The sequence below is a fragment of the Sciurus vulgaris genome (genome assembly GCF_902686455.1).
Source record: "Sciurus vulgaris genome assembly, chromosome: 3".
In the NCBI taxonomy this organism is placed as follows: domain Eukaryota; kingdom Metazoa; phylum Chordata; class Mammalia; order Rodentia; family Sciuridae; genus Sciurus; species Sciurus vulgaris.
In genome coordinates this window covers 27,308,679-27,325,199 of record NC_136463.1, presented here as the reverse complement: position 1 = coordinate 27,325,199, position 16,521 = coordinate 27,308,679, and the positions used below count along the sequence as shown (strand labels likewise).

At 55.7% G+C, this 16,521-nt stretch overlaps 1 protein-coding gene across 1 annotated transcript; it reads right to left on the bottom strand.

Annotated features, from left to right (window-relative positions):
- Positions 1-2,915: 2,915 nt before the first annotated feature.
- On the bottom strand, positions 2,916-15,740 carry XYLT2 (xylosyltransferase 2). Its single transcript, XM_079134333.1, has 11 exons — positions 15,552-15,740; positions 9,453-9,945; positions 9,040-9,212; positions 8,556-8,758; positions 8,029-8,109; positions 7,617-7,833; positions 7,363-7,539; positions 6,863-7,125; positions 6,387-6,582; positions 5,458-5,791; positions 2,916-4,052 (listed from the first exon to the last, which is right to left on the bottom strand). Exons 1-11 carry the CDS (start codon positions 15,684-15,686, stop codon positions 3,730-3,732), a joined length of 2,595 nt encoding a protein of 864 aa, XP_078990459.1. The 5' UTR covers positions 15,687-15,740; the 3' UTR covers positions 2,916-3,729.
- Positions 15,741-16,521: the final 781 nt, after the last annotated feature.

Below are 16,521 nucleotides of genomic sequence, written 5' to 3'. Positions count from 1 at the left end.
TGGCTTTGTCCCATGTTTCCCTTCAGCCCAGGGAAGCAGTGCTGTAAGGGAGGCTTTACAAAGGGATGCACTTAGGAAGAACAAGTAGCCCTAGAAACAGTGGGTATGAGAATGCAGGAGAGGACCCAAAAGCCTGAATTCAACCCTTGTTACTCAGCCCTCTCCTCTCAGACTGGCACTGATGGGAGAGGGTGGTATAGGCCCTCCATGCAGCATTCTTCTCAAGTGGCTTTGAGAAGGCTGTTATAAGTTACCTATTGATGTGGCTGGGCTTCTGGTCTATAGTTAGGGTCTCAGAGTGCACCTGCTCCAGTCCTATAACTTGGAATGACAGTAGGTACTCACCATGGTCATGACTATGGCTACGAGGCTGTTGTCCATGGTGGTTTCGGCACACACAGAAATAGTGGCATGGAGTGCCAGGAAAGGGCATCAATCCCGAGGGTAGCCACCAGGACCATGGGGCTGGTTTTCCCCCAGGGGACATACTTATTCCAAAACCCTAACCCAGAGGGTCAAGCCCTTCAGAGTCCTGGCTCCTGTGAGCGCCTCTCCAGGTTCTCTACCCCTTCTGCCCACTTGTCCTGGTCAGTACTAGGCCATTACCTGGTTCCCTGTAGGTGGCACTCCTCTCTGCATGCCTTGCAGCTATGAGGGCCCCTCTGTCTCCTTCATGAGAATGGGTTGGTAGGAAGGGGCTTGGCTTCTGCTGAACCTGACAGCCAGGCAGGGGATCTCCACTTTGCCCAGGTTTCTGCACTCCTCAGTCCCAGATCCCCTCTCAGCCTGACTCTGCCCACCTCCACTTCTTATTGGTTTAGGTAACTGGGTTCTGGGTGTCAATTGGCTGTCTTCTGGTCTTGGCTCCCACCTCTGATGGAACTGTGGATTCCATGGTCGCCCTGGAAACCAGGCTGTGGACCACAAAATACAAAAGGCCTCTCTGCCTGGGTTTTTCCTCCTTCCAGAGCAAATATTGTGCAGCTCTGGGGACTTGGCCTGCATGAGCCTCCAGGCTGAGCTAACCCTCCCTACTAAAAGATACGTGGGGAACATTACTAGAGAATCTGGCAGAGAAACTGCTCTAAAACTTGCCTCAGTGACCTGAACAGAGGAAGGGAGGCCAAGAGGGCCTCCACCCCAAGCCTGCTTTCTAAGCCTGTTGGTAAGAGTCCTGAGCCTGGTCCTGGGTCCTGCAGAGCTCTAGTTCAGTGAAGCCAAGGCAAGCCATCCAGAGCAGCAGGACTAGGACTAGACTTTCTTAGTTTTCTGCCTGCCTGCAAATGAGCATCACCTGGTGGGCAGTAAAAACGTAACCATTGTTGGATTGTTAGACAAGTTGAACCAGAATCATGATCTACCAGGCTAAATAGGAATACAAAAGCAGAATGTTTGCAGCAGGTGAGAACAATGTAGAACTAAGTCCTGGTGTGACATGATGGGGAATAGCAGGGGATGGCAGTGCATGAGCCATCCAAGCCAAAACAACAGTCTTTGAGAACGTTGTGCTAGGCAGCCCGGGTTAACTGTGGGCTGCTTTTCGAGCTCTGGGCCAGCAGTTCAACTGTTTTGGTATTTACTGCCTGTGTTTAATATGCCAAGCCCAGTTAGTAATTTTTCTTTTTATTGGCCTAAGAGTTGGGGTGGAAATGTAGCTCAGTGGTAGAGCATTTGCCTCAAGTGCACAGGGTCCTGGGTACCATCCCCAGTGCCATAAACAAACAAACCAAAACCCTTAAAAGTTGATGCTGAGAAACAAAACTCCCAATGATATGGTGAACTAAAGTACAGCTTCAGATATTCACTAAAATAGGAGTAAAACACAATCCTACTGCTGGACCCAAACATCATAAACTCTATGCTCTTGCTGTTAGCCCCTCCTGGTTACCTGCCTAGTCAAGCCCTGAGGAGGAGAGAACACAGTGACTGAGTGGCTCAGGCTTCTTAGCCCCTTCTGAAGTCTGCTACCACTACTTAATGACAAACTTTGGGCTTGTCATTTCACAGCTCTGAGCCTCATTTTCCTGATCAGCCCCAAGAAGATCATAAAAGTGCCTGACTCCAGGGGTTGGGAGGATTAAATGAGAACTGCATGCAGTCAGCAGGGTGGCTGAACAACCCACCCTGCTGCTGTTACTGGTGTTCAGGAGCACCCTCTCCTGGCAACTAGGAAAATGACAATTCCTGGCAGGAATTGAGCTCTTTAATATACTGAGCTGAGCTGAGCTGAGCTGAGACCAATGTGACCAGCACTGGTGATTTTAGGTCCAGAAACCTTCACTCTCGCTCCCCGCATTACATAAGGTGTGAAGAACAATGATACTGAGCCCTTGCTAACGACAGGAGGAGAGTCAGAGGTGTGGAGGGGGCTTAAGAAACGGAGGGGGATAGATAAACCTTTTTGATAAGGTCCTTTGAGATCCTAGGCCAGGGATCCAAGTCCTGCTTCCAGCTTTAAAGGGATAAACTCTAGCAGTAACCATCAAGACATGGCTGTTATTGCCTCTGTTCTTAGGGGTGCTTCATGAAACAGAACAATGAGGGCTTCCAGGATGGGTCCAGGTGACACTGAAGGCAGAAAAGCCAATATCAGCTGTAGCCTGGCCCATTGGCGAGGTGGGAGTGCTGGGTCAGGACTCAAGAACTAAGCTCCCCTCGTGCTGGCTGATTCGGTGTCAATGAGGAAGTCTCTGAGCTTCCCAGGGTCTATTGACTTCTCAGAAAAAGAGGGTTGCACTGGATGAGTTTTGCATGCCTTCTAGCTGGGATGGATTTGAAGCTGTTCCTGCTCTGGGGGACTAGGATTTCTGCCTTCTCAGGGCCATCAAAATAGCAGCTAAGACTCCTAAAAGGCGGTGGCCCTGGGAACAGTGATGGATCCTTGACAACATGCAGGAGGAAAAACACGAGGCTGCTTAGAGAGATAGAGATATATTTCTTCTGTTGCATATTTCAGACTTCACACACCGAGTTTCAGGCACAATGCGACTCTGGGTTCTTCTGAGCGCCTTGACAGTCTTCCCACACTGCTAATGAGGCTCACTGCCCCAGGGCACACCTGGAGTACCTGGGAAACTGTAATGGTCTCAGTAGGCCCTGATGCCCTGCCTTTCCCATCAAGGGGCAGGGTGTGCTAGAAAGTCCTAGAGCCAGACCCCCTCACTGCTCTAGGGTCCCCTGGCTATCAGAGGAGAGGCTCCCTCTAGAGACCAGCTCCACAGTGGCTCCTGAACATACCTGTTTCTCGGCCTCAGCCTGGCACGGCACCTGTACCCCTGCAGGGCCTCAGCCATGAGCACCACAGCCCAGGCTGGAGGACCAGGCCCTGGAGAGTGAGGCAGGCCCAGCCTCTCCAGAGCAGTAGTAGATGGGCTCAACAGGCCCTGCTCCCCCCCAGCCATGGCCCACTTCCTGGGGCTGCTCTGAGCCCTATTGCACATCTTATATTTCTTGTTCCTCCCCCACACACCATTTTAAATAAAAATAACAAACTAGAGAGGACAGGGAAGAGAGTTGGGTGTGGAATGTTGCTGGAGCCCTTCTCCTGTTCCTGCCAACCCTCTGGTCCCTGTTAGAGACATTAGCCCACCTTGGCTGCCGTCTGTGCCGGCTCTGGATGGCTGATGTGGTATACCACTGGGGCCTCTGGTTCCTGCCTGTGGGAGGGTACAGCCCTCCATTGTAAGGTGCAATTCCCCGGGTTCTCCGGGTGTGCTGGCTGGGGCCCTGCTACCTGAGTCGCCCATCTGATTTGACAGGCCCCAGCTCTGATTTGGGGTCCGGGGACAGAGAGCTCCAGCCGGTCAGTCTGCAGGGCTCCAGGGAGGGGCAGGCAGAGGGGCCCATGGCACACAGTCCTGCCACAGACCAGAAGTGGCTCAGTTCCCCATCTGTCCAGGCCTCCAGAGCAGGACCTGTAAGCTCTGTGCGCCGCCGGGCGGCTTCCTCCATGGGCTCTGGCTGAGGCAGGTTCAGGATGCCGCTCAGGCCCTGGAAACTCTGCTCCAAGTATTCATTGTGGGGTGGTCCTGCATGCAGCCAGAGGGCATCATCTGGGGGTGCAGAGCAGGCAATAAGTACGAGGTCAGACCCCAGTCAGGTCTGCGTAACCCAGTTCCCAGCCCTGCCATTGAATCCCATCTCATGGACCATCTTGGGCTAATCCAAGGAAACTTCTGTGTCTATAAAATTGTTAGTTGTATGAAACTAAGGCAGTACTCCCTGAATTCTCTTTTCATTAAGTTTGTTTCATTAAGTCAAACAGAAAATTCAAGTCACTTTAGAAAATAAGGTGACAACCTGGTCTGTGTCACTCACATCCCTTCTTGATCATTGTCAGTGGCTCCCAGAGCCCTTGGCAACCTATTAGAACATCCCTGTGGCCACTAGCCTGGTCAGCCTGCCTTCCCATCTCCCCCATGCACCTACTTCCCCTGCACCGTAGGTCTGCCTCCTCAGACACTTGCCAGCTCTGTTCCGTCAGCTTAGAACATGCTGTTTTTGTCCTGGAGACCCAGTTCCAGTCCCCACCAGCAGAGTTGCCTCCATTCCTTCCTCTGTCTCCTTCACCAGACTGAGTTCCAGGAGAGCTGGGGATGTGGCTCATCTGCCCTTGATCTGCCCCAACCTTCCAGTGTCCCCCCAATCCTGGGTTACCCCTCCTTGTGAGAAGATGTGGTGTTAGAAGGAAACATCTGCCTTGAGCACCCACTGCATACCTGCAGCTGTTACCCAGCACTCATCCCTATATCTCCAGCTCCTTGCAGGAAGCTGTGCAACCTCTGCTACTGTTCAGTGTGCTTCTGTAGCCTCAGCCAAGGCGGGGGAGAGCCATGTGACCCTGCTCATTCAGTCACACAGTAGACTGGGATGGCCAGTCACATTTGCGGTCCCAAGATCGTGGAACTTGGGGACCCAGAAGGCCTGATCAGGCTCTGCTGCTCTGCAAGGCTATGTCTGAAGAAGCCGATTTCAGAGAGGCTAGGGCAAGGGACAAGCTACCCCAGAAGGATACAGAAAGCACCTCTGGTTCCCAGTGAAATCTAAGATGTTTTCTGGGTTCTGTGAAAGAGAACCCTGCCTTCCAATGATTTCCCTTTTTAAACTTGAGCTCGTTTAAGTGATCGGTGTCCCACACACCCAGGAGGTCTGATAGTTTCACTGCCCTTCTTCACACGTGAACAAACTGAGGTTCAGGAAGGTCAAGTAATTTCTAAGGCCCAATGAAAGCAGCAGAGGCCTGTTCCAAATGTAAGTCTGCTTGGACCTTAAAGTTTTCCTTTCCCTCATATCACACCTAGGGCCCTGCATGCTAATGGACAGAAGATCAAGGCTGCAACCTCCTCCCTTCCCCTGTCTTAAGGATGGGGTCATTTCTGATGGACACCTTCTTCGGAATCAGCTCCCTGGCAGATCCTATTCTGTCTTTGGGTCATCATTTAGGTACTAGATCCTTACCTTTCCTGAGAGGTAGTTTGCGGTTGAAGGTCAAGGGCAGCACGAGGAAGTGGGTCTCACCCAGAGGTTCCCAGAACTGAAGTAGTCGAATGGTCCAGGCTCCTGGCCGTAGGGGCCGGCTCAGTGGAGGCTTGTACTGTGTGACCTCAGTCTCCGCATCTACCGTGATGTCATACGATGTTGCCACTACATAGGTTGGGTCAATCCAGACCACAGTGGCTGTGAGGTTGGGGCCCCGGGCCCAGCGCTGCATGGCCACAGGCTCATCCAATGGTCCCAGCAACCCCCCAAAATTCCGGAAAAGACGCTCTTTGGGATCCCACTCAGTGCCAACCTGTAGGGAGGAAGGAGCTAGTAGGAGCCTGGGGGAAATGTCCTACTATCTTCTGATACTGCTTCTCAGTGTGTAACCTCAGGCCAGTCACTGTTTCCCCATATGCAAAATAAAAGGGTCAGACTAGGAGAATCTTAATTTCTCTCAGCTCTGAGATTTGTTCTAGGCTTCTATTCTGAAGTGCTCTACAGTGGTGGGATCCATAGGCTGACCATCCCCACAGAAGCCATCTAGGAAAGGGAATGAGGAGACACCTTAAAGGTCAACCTCATGGCCCAACTGGAACATCCTCATTCCTCTAGAAGGATCCTTATAGTTTAGGACTGGGCTTATGTTATAATGGAATGACAGTTTCCTCACTGCCTGTCCTGTGTCTCTATCTGGGAGGGCTCCTCAGTGTGTCCATGCGGGTGACACAGGAATGTCTGTGTGGGGCATCATCAGGGCTGCCATTACTGGGAAAGGAGATTCCAGTGAACCCAGCTCACAGAGGTCTGATGGAGTCCTTACTCCTCCTTTAGAATCTGCCCCTCTCTTCCCACTCCCCATGTCTTGCTGGGGGTCAAGAGAAAGCAAGGGGGAGGACCTGTCCCACCTCCAAACTCTGGAGCCGGCTGGCCTGGTCACTGCGCCCCAACAGCTTCAGCGACCCCTGGGGCATCAGCCACATCTCAAGCGTCTCTGCCGGCCCCTGGGCTGAGGGCTGCACCGCCTGCGTCACCAGGTAGCCCTGGAAATGGTCGTCATAGAAATACAGGTGCACGCTGGACGGCAAACCCCTGGGCTCAAACCTAAGGTTCCAGCAGGGAGAAAGGGAGATGCCATCAGCACACCTGACTCAGCCTGGAGTCCCAAGGAAGGGGCACTGAGGAGTCCCATCCCTAGGTACTTCCTTTGCCCCACATCTCACAACCCATAGCACCCGTGTGCCTGGCTCTTGTCTTCTTTATCATTATTTTTTTCCTTGCCTTAGACTGGGGCCTCACTGAGGGCAGGGATTGTCTTTCTGATTTGCCTCCCCATGGGGCACCACACCCTGAGGACCTGCTGTATGTCAGAAAGGGGTCTCACTTGCAGAGTGAGGTGGCCGGTGGGGGTGCGGCAGTGGCAGCATGGCGCAGGCCAAGGCGGGTAAAGGCGGTGTAAGCGGTGAGCATGACATCACTGAGTCCGCCAGGGCCATCGGCCATGTCATAGGTGTTCTCCCAGTAGGCCTTGAGGGCTGGTGTGCCAGGGGGGTAGCTGCCATACAGGTGGAAGTCCAAGATTTCCAGGACCTCCTGGTTCACAGTTGACTCAAACTTCCGGGCGAAGAAAGTGGGTCTGGAGACTTGCTGGAGAGGGAGAGGCAAGGAGGGTAAAGGGCTCTGGGGCCCGAAAGCATGGCAGAAGCTGACCCTCTTAGCACTGCCTAGAAATCAGCCTCCCCAGGCTTTTCCTGCTGCTGTTGTAGGCCCAGACCCAAGGGCTGCTCCAGGTGGAGGCCCATCCTGCCTTTCTGACCCTGGAAGGTTCACGGGGAAAAGCTGGGGTGAAGGCCGAGCAAGGCCTCTCAGGCCATGGGCAAGCACCTGCAGCCGTAGGAAGTCCTGAGGCTTGAAGTCATTGGGAGAGCAGCCACACCAGTCCACGATGTGCTTGTACTGGCACTTGCAGCCCAGCTTGCGGTTCCAGTTGGTGACCCGCAGGTTGTTGTCCACGAGGCTCTCACAGGCTGGGCTGTTCTCCAGCACCGTGTGGAAGAAGGACTGCAGGTGGCAGGGGTGTGGAAGGTGAGCTGTGGGTAGCCCAACCCGCACCCTCTCTGGCCGGCCCAGGCACCCACCTCAGCTGGAAGCAGTGTGTACGTGTAGAACTGGCGTAGCTGGGCCACAAGTGGATCATCCGTGTACACCACATATTCCACAAAGCTGCGTGTCAGCACAAACCAGTCGGAGCCACCATCCACCACGATGCCTGATGGGATCTGCCGCTCACCTAGGCGCCACATGTGCGAGTCACACTCATGGAAGAGCCGGTCCAGGCCCTGTTTCTTGATGAACCTGTGGGTGGCAGAAGGACCATGGCTGAGGGACTCGCAGAGTGGGAGGCCAGGCTTTCTCATCCACCTGGCGATCAGCACTCCTCCATCTGTGATTAGTCTGGAGACTCAGGAACCCAGTGCTGGGGCCAGTGGGCCCCCCTGTATGGGAGGGGTGGTGACCAAACACTAGGGCCTCCTTCCACATCTCTCTAACCTGGAGTTGTCCCGGCCATGTGACTTGAGGAAATTCTTGTCCCGGTTCTTGGACAGGAATGCCACCAGCTCCTCATTGGTCCTAGTGAGGGAATGGGGTGTGAGGGGCGGTTGCTCAGTCACTGGCCCAAGCAGACTTCTTCCAGCACTTTCCCTTGAACCTTTCTCTTTGCCAAGAGCTCTCTGGTCATGTGCCCTACCCGTCCCTCGCTGATGCTCTGGTGGTGGGCACTTGAGGTCCTCAACAAAGATCACATCCATCCTCCAGCCCTTGCTGTCTGACTCAGCATCCAGGTACAGACCTTGGCTGCTGCTCCTCCCCTTCTCATCACTCCCAATCCTCAGATTGTCTTTTACCGACTCCTCCTCTAATACACGGCTGGGGCCATGGGGTGGAGTGGATGGTGTCTAGGCTGTGTGGATCCCAGAATGAGGCTCAGAGGAGGAGAAGCCCGTCAGGGCCCTCCAACCCTGACTGCCCGGATGGGTCCCCCTCCCACCCAGAGGTTCAGAGCCCCATCCCCACACCTGGTTGGGTAGTCAGTGGCGCTGAGGTTGATGAAGAAGTCCCAGGCCCAACCAGGTACCTCTAGCAGGTCCCGCATGCTCCGCAGGTACATCCTCAGAAGGCTGGCCCCACCCCAGATGGTGACCATGCGCCAGGGTGTCACCCGTACATTTTCATACCGCTGGGCCAGCTCCACCACCTCCCGGTGCAGGTAGTTGGAACGCTGGGGAAGAGGGGGTACTCAGCAGAAGTGGCTGGGCCCTAGGGTTATAATCCCCAACTCCACCCCGGGGTAGAGCGCAAGTAACATGGAGTAGAGAAAGCAAAGGGCAGGGCTCTAGTTCCTAAAGGTTATGTCACCTGCTGCCAGATACATCCCCATCCTGAGCCTCAGTGTCCCTATCTCTTGGCTATCTGAGCCAGGTCAGAGACCCTGTATATCTGTGATCCTATATTTTCTGCTGTGTTCACTCCAGACACCCTGTTCTCTCCTGCCCCCAGTACCTTGTCCACATGGATATAAAAGAAGTGCTGCTCATGGTAGACGGCCTTGAGGAGACGCTTCAGCTGGCGGATGGCGCGGCCATGAACCACCAACATGTAGGCGATGCGTACTGGGGGGCCATCCACGGGCAGGGCCCGAATCTCTTCCCACTGGATGCCAGGATTCATCTTCCCTTAAAGTAGAAAACAGGAACATCTTTTAGGTCCACCCAAGGTCAGGGTATGGGTGAGAGGCCTGTCAACGGAAGAAGCCCACATTTGGAGCCCTGGGTCCCTGCTCCCTTTCTGCCACTTAATACATTTAACATAAGCTTGGGCAAAGAGATGGGCCCTCCGGGAAATAAGGGTGACGATCCGAGCCAAGCTACCTCCCCATCCATCCCTAGGAAGGACCAGAGTGCCCTGTCCCTTACCAGCCAGCTGGCAATGCCGTGGCACAGCCTTGGGCATAAGGCTCCCAGCCTGGTGCAGGCATACCACGTTGGCGATCTCCTGTTGACACTGCTTGGTGCTGGCCCGGGCCAGAGCAGACAGTGCATCCTTGCCCACGATCTCGCACTTAGGGGTAAAGCCATTGTCTGTGGGCTGGGGAGCACCCTCCACGCTTCCTGTGTCTCCATGTGGTGGGAAGCCAGCAGCCCCTACCAGTGCCTCCCCAGCTGCTGCCCCGCTCAGGTTCTGGCGACCTGGAGCCTCTGGGGGTGGGGCAGGGGGTACCCGCCGACTGGCTCTGTGACGGCTGGTTACTGCCCGTACCACCTTGGCCACGGGCAAGCCTGGGCTCTCGGCACGGCCCCGCCAGCGCCCATGCCTTCTGCCTGCGCTGCCCCTCCGCCCTGCTGAGCTGTCTGTATCCTTGGAGCCCTCGCCAGGGTCCAATGGTCGTGGCTTCCTCTGCCTTCCTTTCTGTAAAAGATATGCAGACAGAGGTCACTGGGGTAGACACTCACCTGGTCTGGCTCCTTGAGCCCCACCTTGGCAGGGGGCAACCTCAGACTTAGGAACTCCTGCCCACCCTTTCCCTAAAGGAAGTCCTGTGCACCCAAGAACTTGGCACAAGGTCTGCCTATAAGTGTGCACCCTTGAACCACCACCATGCTTGGTCCCTGGGTGGAAAGCTGAGGCTGAGCTGAGGCCCACAGCTGGAGGCTCTCCACCCCTGCACTTGCAGCAGGTTCTCCTGAAGGAAACAAGGGCTCCGTGGGCCAGCCGCACCCCTGCTTCCTGGCTCTAAGTGCTCTGGCGCCTGCTTCCTCTTCTCCAACCCAGGCGCTTCCCCAGATGGCCTGGTCAGCTCGAACCACCCTCTTCTCCAGTCCCTGTCTCCCCTTCCCTGCCTGGCCAAATCCCACCCATCATTTAAGATCCAGTTTCAAGTCCCCTGGCGGGCAGCCATCACATTTGCCCCAGAGTGGGATGTTCTGCGATCTGAGGCCCTGGATGTCCCTGCAGCAGACAGTGAACTCCTTGAGGGGAGCCATGTCAACCCCATTTCCCAGAGCCTAGTGGAGTAGCTGGCACACATAGGCATCTGGCTGGTAGATGTGGAAGTGATAGAAGAAAGAGAGGTCCCGAGTGAGTACTCTGGAGTCCCCAGAGCTCTGTGCTCAGCTCTGCCCCCTCAGCAGCTGCTCCACCTCCCTGAGCATACTCCCTCAGCTGTGCGCAAGAGTTGAGAGAAAGCTTGAGGCAGGCAGCTCAAGAGGGCTGTCTCCACCACTGCGCAGTCCCCTCCTGCCACCCTGTGTGAGCTCTCCTCATGGCCCCTCTCCTCCAGCCCTGCAAGAGCTCTTTAGAGCAAAGTTTCCTCACGTGGCCTGGGGACAGCACGCCTCAGTGGAGCACCCTCTTCCCTTGGCTTCCAGGAGACCCTCCTGGGCCTTCCCACTCCTCGTCAGTCTCTCGCTCCCAAGGAGAAGCCTGGGGCTTGTCCTTGGCCTGGAGCCTTCATTTCTCAGTGATCTCATTCAGTCTCAGTGTCTAAACTTCATCCCTCACACTTGAGGCATTTAAATAGTGGCCTCCTTGCCATCCCTCTTGGGAGCATAAAGATCTCTGACCCTCAAGTCCAAGTGGGAGCACCTGCTCTTCCTCCCAGCCTGCCCCTCCTTCCGCCTTCCTCTCTACCTCAGTTAATGACAACCCCATCCTTCAGTGGTTCAGGCCAAACCCACTGGGAGTCAGCTTGGATCCCTCTCTCCCTCACATCCAGCTGTCAGTAAGTCTTGTTGGAGCCATCTTGAAAATACATGCAGAACTTGGTCCCTTCTCAGGACTTTCTCCAATGCCCTCTGCTTGGATTCCCCGGTCTCCTGGATCCTGTTCTTGTTCTGTCAGTCTCTCATCACAGCCACCAGGGCTCCTGTTAGAACTTAGGTGCCATCTCACCATTCTCCTGCTGGAAACAGCCAGTGGCTTTCCCTTGTGGGACCTGGCAGTCCCTGTGACCCCTTGTGCCCCACTCTCCTGGTCACAAGGGCCTCCTCAGCATCCCCTCATCCCACCTTCTCACGCACCACACCCAGGACCTCAGCCCCTCCCCACAGCTTGCTCCTTGCCTCCTTCAACTGTGCCGGATCCTCTCAGTGAGCCCCCCGCAACCATGTTATTCAAAATGCTGGCCCTCCCCATCCTCTGCTTTATTTTCCCCACAGCACTTGATAACTTTTATCATTTATTTATATTGTGTTTTCTAGGGATATTGGCTGGTTTGTTCACTGACGCATTCCTAGAGCCCAGGAGTGTCTGGTGAGCACAGGCCCTCAGTAAGCACTGGCCCAGTGATCGTCAATATCTTGCCTTAGGTATGGTATTTATAAATGTGCCATCCTTTTCATTTTAGTAATTGGAGGGGGAGGAGGAAACAATTAGATGTGAAGTCAAGAGAGGTCCAAGACCCTCGAACGCTTAGCCTCTCCCTGCCCTTCACCTCCCTAGGACCTCCACTGTCTCCCCATCTGAGCACAGCAAGAACCCAACAGCCACCTTCAGGCCAGGGCCCCACTCCTACACCCTGACACCCAGGTCCTCTGCGCCCAGCACTCAGCCAGCCTTCTGATGTTGAGAGGTTCCCAATCAGGGCTGGGGAGGTTTCCCATCTAAGAGAAACCCGAGTGGAGGCAGCACGTACTGTTTGGTACCCCCATTGTGAAGGGCACCTGGGTTGGGAAGCCCTCTAGAAAGATGAGGCTGGATACAACGCAAGCAGAGAAAGATTCCCAAGCTTAGGTGGGTAGAGATGGCAGAGAGGTGTGGTTCCCAGGGTGGAAGCCAGTATCAGCAAGTCAGGAAGCTGGTCAGGAGGGCAGGGCACAGGGCACAGGGCCAGGCTGGCTGCGGTGGGAGACAGGATGTGGGAGGAGGCAGGCATGTTGGTGCCCTGCACTGCAGCAGGGAGCTGGCTGACCCTGAGAAGGACAATCCCAGAGGAGGCAAGGGGACCAGGAAGCAGCAGTGAGGAATAAGAGAGGCCCCAGTGGACAGCCCCAACCCCGTCCTCTCCCAGGTACGTCCACGTGAGCATCAGCAGGGCCTCAGGTTTGTGTCCTTGCAGGGCCCCCTCTGATTACTAAGGATAGGGACTGGTCCTCAAGCCTGGATGCATTCTGGCCTCAAAGTCTCCTCCTCCCCACTAAAGAGGCACTTAAAGTCCTTGGCCACTTCCTGGCTCTGAGAATCCTCGGAATCCTTCTCTGAGCCACGGAGACAGTGAACACAGCAATGTCCGCCCCACACCCCACCTCCTTGGACTTCTCAGACTGCATTTAAAACAAGTGGTGATAAAACAAGTGGTGAGACAATGTTTGTGAAAGCTTTGAAAACTATCAAGTGGCTCTTTGGAGGTTACTGATCATCCCAGGTAGCCATTCCAGCCCTCCCACAGACAGCAGAGTGCACATTTTAAATGCACATTGGATCCCGGTGCGGCACTCTCCTGCTGCACTTAGAATAAAACCTGAGCCCCTTACTGTGGTCCCTTCAGCCACGTAGTATGGATCCATTTTCAGGGAAAGTGCCACACCCTCCTGTTCATTCCTCAAGGGTACCCAGCTCAGCCCATTCTCAGGGACTTCTGCCCAAACTCCCCTGCCCACTTCTTCCTGCAGGAAGCCCTTCCCAACCTCCTGATCTAAACCAGCCTCCTTGTTAGTCTGATGAGTTACCTTTTCGCTGTCTGTCTTTCTCTGTAGACTCTGCCCATGAGGGCCAGGACTCACCTAGTCTTTATTTCTGCATCTCCATATTAGCACAGTGCCTGGTGTGAATACAACATAAAAAATGCTTGTTGATTGAACGACTGAACTCCTGTCCCCTACGTGCAGGGCTGAGATAATAAGAGTTACATACTGACAGCTTAGTATGTGCCAGGAACTCCTTCAAATTCTCACAGGCATTGTTTCACTTCATCTAATATAATCACCCAACAAGAGATGTGCTACTATATTACCAGCCTTGAGGGGGTACTGAGGAGGATATGGAAAGCAGAGAGGTGATTCACTGGTGGTCTGCTCAACAGCAGAGCTGAAACGGGGGTGAAGAGGGCAGTCCCACTTCAGCACTCGCCTTCCCAAGCACTGTGCTATGCTGCCTGGCAACCCCTGTGCCATCTTTTTCATTTTAGTTATTGGAAGAGGAGGAGGAAACAATTAGATGTGAAGTCAAGAGAGGTCCAAGACCCTCGAACGCTTAGCCTCTCCCTGCCCTTCACCTCCACTGTCTCCCCATCTGAGCACAGCAAGAACCCAACAGCCACCTTCAGACCAGAGCCCCACTCCTACACCCTGGCACCCAGGTCCTCTGCGCCCAGCACTCAGCCAGCCTTCTGATGTTGAGAGGTTCCCAATCAGGGCTGGGGAGGTTTCCCATCTAAGAGAAACCCGAGTGGAGGCAGCACATACTGTTTGGTACCTCACCACTGGTGAGATGGCTGCTGAGGGGTTCAAGCATCAGAGGCTGCCTGATGCTCAACATTATGTCACTGGGGATCTTCTTCCATTCCAGTCCAGGATTCCTCTGTCAGTTTCCTCCAGTTTCCAAGCAGGAGGAAGGGGTGAGGCTCCAGGTATCCCAACCTCTCCACTGGGCCAGTTTTCCATGCCAAGGTATAAACAGGGTAGCAAGGTTCACAGACCATCTAGAGACTCACAAGTTAATGCAGTACAGGGCCATTTGCTTCTGAGAAAGCTCAAGTGCTCTGACATCTCCCTCCCAGAGTGGTCACCAGTATCTGCTCACATATTTCAAGGTGAGAGGGCTCTAACTGCCTTGGCAGCCATTCCATCTTGACGTGTCTTATCTGTCCCAAAAGACTTCTTATACTGGGCCTGAAACTCTTCTCTTCCTCCTACAAGCTCATTCCCTCAGAAGTCACAGAGCCAGCCTCCCCAATCCTCACCCTCAGCTCCTTATGGAGTTATGGTCTCATGTGACTGTTCCTGCTTCCCTCCCCATTCCAGCTTCTTAGTTCTCCCCCAAAAGAAGAGAGATCAGCTCTTCTCTAGTCTCCACACGAGGCCTTCCAACTGCCAAGATGCAGGAAGTCTAAGTGAACATGGGGGCTCCCTTGGCCTTCACTTGCCAGGTAGAGAAGCACAAGAAGACAGGGCAAGCAGAGTCTCTGGTCCAGAACCCTGAAGGCACCAGAAGTCGAGGGAGGGGCAGGGAATTTTAACTTGTGGCCACAGCTTAAGAGTATGGCCCATCCTCTCTGCCCTTTCAGTTCCGACCCACACTGGGGAGGATGTATCTGGGCCCACAGCTGAAACCACATCAGCCAAGAGTGAGGAAGCCTCTCGCATCAGGGAACTTGAATTCTGCTGAACCAGCTGCTGTCGTCCCTATTCCCTCAGTCACAGGGGGGTCTCTCCCGGATTCCTTAAGGTCCTGAGGTCAACTCAACTTTTCCCTCCCAAAACCCTAGCTGAGAAACCACACCTGGGGGACACTCCAGTTTTTCCCCTCAGGGTCACTCCCTGTTCCCCCAGTTCGCGAGTACACACTTCGTCACAGGCCCTATTCCACTCTCGAGCTCCACCTTCCCATGGGTCGTTGCCTCTCAGGCGCAGCTGGGCACAGACGCCCGGGGTCCCTCCGCCCCACTCCTCCGCCCTCGGCGCGCACACCCCCGCCCCCTCCCAACTTCAGAAAGTTTGGCCTGGGGCTCCCCACCTCGGAGCAGGCCGGGCCCAGCCCCGCCTCCCAGCTCCGCTCCCCGCGCCTGACCTTCATCGCTCCCGCGGCAGGAGACCACCCCACCACGACCCGCTCCTGCCGCCCGGGCCCCCAGTCCGCCCGCGGCCCGGGCCTCTGGGTCACGCACCACGCGGGAGCTCAGCCCGCCAGGCCGCCTGCGAACGGGGAGTCAGGAGCCGGACGTCGGGCTCCAGGCGGCCTCCCGCTACCCGCACGCACGCTGTCGGCGCCCCACTTGCTGATCCCGGCCGCCCGCAGCCCTGCCAGGACCCCGCGCGCCCCCGCGCCCGGCCTGCCCGCCCGCCTGGCCGTTGGAGCACCTCGCTTGGCTCGTCCTCCTCCAGGCCGCTGAAGCTCCACACTACCAGGCCCTGCAGCAGCAGGATGGCCAGCGCGGTGGCGATCGCCAGCTTGTAGCGCCGCACCAGCTTCTGCACCCGCGCGCTCGCCACCATCTTCCTGCCCGGGACGCGGGGCGCGCGCCCAGCCCTGCAACCCCGCCGCGGGCGCGCGCACGGGCGCGGGGCCGAGCCCTCCTCCTGGCCTAGGGAGGCGGGCCGGGCACGAGCCTGGGCGGGGCCGAGGGCGGGGCCCGAAGCACCGCGCCTCGCAGGCCGGGCCCGGACTGCTGAACCTCCCTTCCCGGCTGCTGTGGGCTTGGGCCCCTGAGCTGGCTTTCAGCGTGGCTTCCCAGGCCGGGTCTGCATCAGGCGTGCCTTCCACGTCTCGGTGTGCGCCCCCGCCAGTGCTCACCTCTTCCTGGACAGCAGGCCCCTTGTACTGGGGTTCGGAGGGTCTTCGGCCCAACTGCTCTCTTGCCTGGTGTTGCGGGGCGTGGGGGAGCCCGGCTCTGCCTGCGGATAAGCGCTCCGCCTCAGGGTCACAGGGAATGCTACAGCCCCCAGAAGAGCCAGTTGGGAGTGGTTGTGTGAGTGCCGCAAGGCCCTGTTTTAAAACCTTCAGGCGTAACCCAGGACAGTCTAACCCGTCGCCTGGCTTCGAGGCCCTTCAAAAAAACACCCTTTGCTCTCTTCTCCCTCATCCTAAGCAGCTTCTGGCCTTTCTCCCCTCCCTCATCCTAAGCATCCTGGAACCGCTTTCCTTCTGTCTCATCCTAAGCATCTTCCGACTCTTCTGGAGTTGTGGTTCTCAGACTTCAGCTTGCGTCAGAATCACCTGGAGGACTTGATAAAACAGATACTATCGCAGGTCCTCACCCCGGAGTTTCTACTTTGGTAAATCACGGATTGGGCCCGAGAATTAGAATTTTCAACAAGTTCCAGGTGATGC

Excerpts from the sequence above, each read along its gene's own strand:
- XYLT2 (XM_079134333.1), bottom strand. The coding sequence starts at position 15,686 with ATGGTGGCGAGCGCGCGGGTGCAGAAGCTGGTGCGGCGCTACAAGCTG. Across the intron at positions 8,759-9,039 it reads TTTATATCCATGTGGACAAG|CGTTCCAACTACCTGCACCG; the intron begins GTACTGGGGGCA and ends CCTCTTCCCCAG. Across the intron at positions 7,540-7,616 it reads ACACACTGCTTCCAGCTGAG|TCCTTCTTCCACACGGTGCT; the intron begins GTGGGTGCCTGG and ends TGCCACCTGCAG.